This window comes from Microtus ochrogaster, chromosome 5 (genome assembly GCF_000317375.1).
Source record: "Microtus ochrogaster isolate Prairie Vole_2 chromosome 5, MicOch1.0, whole genome shotgun sequence".
In the NCBI taxonomy this organism is placed as follows: Eukaryota; Metazoa; Chordata; class Mammalia; order Rodentia; family Cricetidae; genus Microtus; species Microtus ochrogaster.
The window spans coordinates 80,086,018-80,091,086 of NC_022012.1; the positions used below are offsets into that span (position 1 = coordinate 80,086,018).

General features: G+C 42.2%; 1 protein-coding gene across 7 annotated transcripts in view; it reads right to left on the bottom strand.

The window, feature by feature from the left end:
• Positions 1-4,972, bottom strand: part of Dock3 (dedicator of cytokinesis 3) — a 405,059-nt gene extending 400,087 nt beyond the window's left edge. For all 7 annotated transcript variants that reach the window (XM_026779352.1, XM_026779351.1, XM_013346561.2 and 4 more), the window contains exon 1: positions 4,643-4,972. In XM_026779352.1, coding sequence (XP_026635153.1) covers positions 4,643-4,679 — 37 coding nt within the window. In that variant the 5' untranslated portion in view covers positions 4,680-4,972. The remainder of the gene's footprint in view (positions 1-4,642) is intronic.
• Positions 4,973-5,069: the final 97 nt, after the last annotated feature.

Genomic DNA, 5,069 nt, shown 5'->3' on the forward strand with positions numbered 1-5,069 from the left:
AGTAGCCTAGGCATCTTAGATTTGTCACTTAGTAGCCTAGGTACCTTCTTCCTGCTGTTAATGCTCCCTGTAAAGACTAAATGTCTGATTATAAAATGCAGATTATATCCTTGTTTCTCAGAACAAAATAAATTTCTGGATATGTGACCATGTCTTCCCCTGGTGGGTATCTTTATCTCAAAAAGAGGTATTAGTTTTCTGTCAGAGGCTTCAAAAACTGGGCTTCCTTCCTAGGACAAAAGAGCCATAAAATAACTAAAGCCACCATGTTTTCAAGCTAGTCTAATGACCTGTGAATTTCCTCAAATGCTGTGGAAAAGGGTTCTTTTCCATACAGTTCCTGCTCCACCTCTGTACTACAGATCCTTTTTTTTCTTTCCTTCATCCTCATCCTTTCTTTCCCCATCTCTCCTTCTTCCCCCTGCCTCCCTCTTTCTCTCTCCTCAAACTACTGATCCTCAAGTCTCTAGAATTCAAGGAAATATAAACCACACCAGGATCTACTACAGACCTTTAGAAGTTACATTTTCATGAAACTTAGTGATTTATTTAAATAAAAATAAAAGACTATGTACGCATACCCTGGTCTTGAGAAAACAACTAAGGCTTAGAAAAGTAAAGCAAAAAAGATTTTTTTAATTAAAAAAAATAAATATAGCATCGCAAAACTATTGTTAAAAATGTTAAATATTCCGGAGGGTAATGAGGGAAATATTTCATGATATAAGAATTGAAAAATAGCAAAAAAATAAGAATCAATACTCTGAATTACTAAAAAGTTTACCATGGAGCTAGGGATGTAGCTTGCTGGCAAAGTACCTGCCTAAAATACACATGCAGTTTTGTTTGTTTGTTTTTTAATATAATGACAGCAGTGGAATAAACAAGATGGCTTTTTGAGGCAGTTTCCACATTCTCTTAGTTACATTTTCCACTGCTATGATAAAGACCATGAGCAAAAGCAATTTAGGAAAGAAATGGTTTAATTTGGTTTACATGTTATAGTCCCTCACCAGAGGAAGCCAGGGCAGAAATGGAAACTGAGACCACAGAGAAATGCTGCTTATAGGTTTCACCCCTGTGGCTTACCCAGCCTGTTTTCTGATATGACCCAGGACCACCTGACCAAGGGTGGCACCACCACCCTCTTCCCAGAGGTTTTCGCCAAGTTGACAAAAACTAACCAGCATATACTTCTAGGACATCAAAACAATGCATACACATTCACACCTTTGCTGTTTATCTACTGAATGAATTTAATTACATTTTTATTTGCTGTGGATATTTCCTGGTTTTGTTACTAAAGGGTGAGAAAAGTGCTGTTTTTAGTTTTGGTTTCCCTGTTTGTTAGTTTGAGTATAATCTGTAAAAAGAAGGACAAGTTTTTTCTTATCTACTGTACTGTAGAGCAGGAAGTTCCTTGGAAAGACAACCTAAGAAACAAAACATACGGAATTTTCCAAGCAATTATGGTTTCAGGCTAGCCTGAATTATAGAGTGAAACCTGCTGCAAAAACACAAAAGAAAGAAATGAAAATTTCCCCTAAAAATATTAAAGAAGATGAGCAAAAACAATCAAGTATGTCATAAAATACCTCCCATTGCAATAATAATAATTATTATTAAAGGGACTATACAACTGTTAAATGAACAAAGAAAGAAAGGAAGGAAAGAAAAGTGACCTCTGAGATTCTTTTCTTCATTTGTGTAATAGAGGTCCTATTAAGACTACTCTAGGAATCTACGTAAGGCAACACAACTTGGTATCTCAGCAAACTGATAGGCACATTTATCTTCACAAAACGTCAGTGCCCTCCCCAGCCTCTCAAGCCAATCACAGAATATAACAAAAATGGAGCTTGGGTACCAGAGTCTTAAGTAAAAAAGAATAAAAGACATGTTGCAACCTGTACAGAGATCCTCTACTGTAAAAATAACGATAAGAAGGTAGTAAGAAGTTAATTACAGACCAAACTTGGTGGCACATGCCTCAGGAGACTGAGGCAAGGGGATCTCTGAGTACTAGGGCAGCCAAGGGGCTACATAGTGAGAAACTGTCTTGAAAGAAACCATTAATTACTACTAGATTTCAAAGCATTAAAAATGTGAAAACACAAAGGAACAACTACATAAAGGTGGAGAAGGGAAGACTTTGCAACAGGGGCTCATTTCCCCACCGATATCAGGAGCTCTTTCACACAATTCTCCAAATTGGATGAAAACTGTGTTTTCTTTCTTGCTGTAGGATTACAAATTGCCGAACAGAAACAGAAATCTGTACTCCAGCTTAGTCAAATATTCAAATCTGGGACCAATGAGATGGCTCAATGGGCTAAGGCACCTGCCACTAAGTCAGATGACCTGAGTTCAATCCCCAAAATCCAGAGTAGAGAAAAAAACAGACTCCCCAAGATGTTCTACGACCTCTTCGTGCATGTCATAGCATGGGTACACCCAATCCCCACACAAATGAAAATAAATGTTTTAAAAAGGATCAAAGTTGATATCAAAATATTTTTCTTAAACAATGGTAATAGTTACTTTCAAGCTAGTCCTTAAAGCAAGTAAACAAAGGGATAAATAAAAAATCATTTGAATTGACATTTTTCCTCATTAATAAGCACAATATTAAAGATACCTTACAGACTGAATTAGATTTTAAGAAAATGCCTAAAAGTGCAGTCCCTAATATGTTCATAGGGAGGAGGGTAAATCTCCTGAGTTTTAAACAATTAAGAAAATTAAAAAAAAAAAACCTTTTAGACCATTGAAAAAACAGTGAGAGAAATATCAAGTAGTTACCTTTTTTTTTTTTAAGTAGAAAAAGCACCATAATTATACCAGACCACAGCTGCAACTCAACTCTCTTCAGAATGACAACAACCTTGTGCCCGATACTGTGCCCCTCTACAGGGCATAGCAATTTTTCTAAAGCTAAGTACACAGTTCAAAGAATCCAAGGCTCTCCTTTCATCTTTCTTCTTGGTAAATCACACATCAAATCTTAGTACTCTAAGAGTCACATACACCTGTCCTGGTTGGCTTGAATTGCCAGTCTCCGAACCACCACCCCTAGTATTTATTATCACTAAGTACTAATGGGGGAATTAACATGTACTAACTACTTAGCAAGTGTACTTGTTTGCTTTTCACATCCCTTTAAGATATGTAAACATGAGCCCTCAATTTACACATTAAGAAAATGATTTGAGTAACCTGCCCAAAGCACCAGTAAAAAGAAGCCAGCACTCTGAACTCCACTATCTGCACCACTTGGGAGTTCCTCCCCAAAGGTAAGAAATTAGTCAAGTACCACTGGACAGCCGACCACTTTAACACCCATTGCTTGTTATTCTAAGTAAGAAGTTCTGGTAGCAAGTTATGAAGAAGAAAAACCATCAGCCCCTCATTTCACAGTATCAACTTAGTATTCAAGGAATGTTTTAAATAGAAAAGGTAAAAGAGTCTGTAGGCGTGAATCCAGCACGTGCAACATTTCCCAATTTTTTTTCAACAGACTCGAGGACCAGGAGTCTCTTTTACCAGTTCCACTGTAACATAGCTAATTACAAACTTTGGAATGTTACTTTTCAGAACAAGATAGACGGCTTCTCTGATATAAAACCTATTTTGACATACTTTGCCTGATGGTATCCCAAAACAATTGTTACCACTGCAGAGTTACTTTGTAATGAATTATGAACGAAATACTAATAGAATTGTTGCGCTAGTGGAAATAATAACTTCCCCTTAAGCAACACATTTCCTATTAAGTTTTCTAAAATTTTCCATTACATGCTAAGAAAGAAAGAACACTGCACACTCAACATTTTAAGTATTTCTAAGTAAATCCAAATTGCAAGTCCAGTTTACAATAATGTAGCGTGTTGAACACTCTTCTCATGCAATGACTACGAAATACTAACATTGTAAAACACTCAGTCCCTTAAATAACTAAATATTCTTCTTAAAGAGCTGGAATGTTAAAAGAAATCGTTAGCCTCTGGAGTTTCACATAACACTTTAAAGGAAACTAAGGAATAACATTCTCATTTGAAATAGATTTTTTTTTAAAACAAAACCATGTCAACAAAATACACTAAACTTTAACAGTGATGTATGTCCAAAACACCTCCCACGGTAGTAAGGTCACTATTTCTAATCCTCATAGCAAAACAAATAGCTGCAGAATTTGAACTGAGAAAATGATGTCAACGAATTCATCCTTTTTTGTAAGATTCCAATTGGAAAATACACCGCCATCGGGCTCATTAACTTTTGTGCAGAAACTCATTAAAATCGAGGTTCTGACTGCTGGAAAAAGCAGGTCCTCAGAATAAATCTTCTTGGGGAAGAATTGTCCTGCGCCCCACACCACAAACCTCCCGCAACTGCCCCGGTCTTGCGGCCCCTCCCGCCGGCCGCACCTGCTGAGGCCGCCCCGCCAGCGCCCCCTGCCGCTCTCCCGCACCCAGAGCCCCGGGCCCAGCCCCGCGCCTGGAGCGCACCCGCCCCGCGCCGCGCCGAGGCCGCACAGTCTGCGGGCAGGGGCGGAGGAGCCAGGGCAGCCATCGAGGCGGGGCCGGGAAGTCGGGCACGTGCCCCTCCATCCCCGCCGCTGTCAGGCCCGAGCCTCACCTACCTACGCCGTATTTCTCCTCCTCCGTGGGGGTCCACATGGCCGGGCCGGGAGCAGCCCCGCAGGCGCGGCGGCTGGGGGACAGCGCGGAGGGGACGACCGCAGGGACGGCCGCGGGCCCGGCTGTGGCGCACCGCGAGGCAAGGCGGGGGCGGTCAGGAGGCGCGGGGCAGTAGGCGGCGCATCCCTCGCAGGCCGTCCGAGATGCCACCGCCACCGCCGGACGCCACGTCCTGACAGCGGGACTCGGCGGGAGGCCCAACAGCCCCGGGCGGGCGACGCGGGCGAGGGCTCACGACCTGTCCGTCGCCACCGTCCCCGCGCCGCCGTTCGGCTCCTCGGCTTGCCTCAGCGGGCTCGCAGGATGCCCGCGCATGCGCCGCTCCCTGGCGCGCGGGGGCTCGCAGGACCCGGGCTCGCGCCGCCCGAG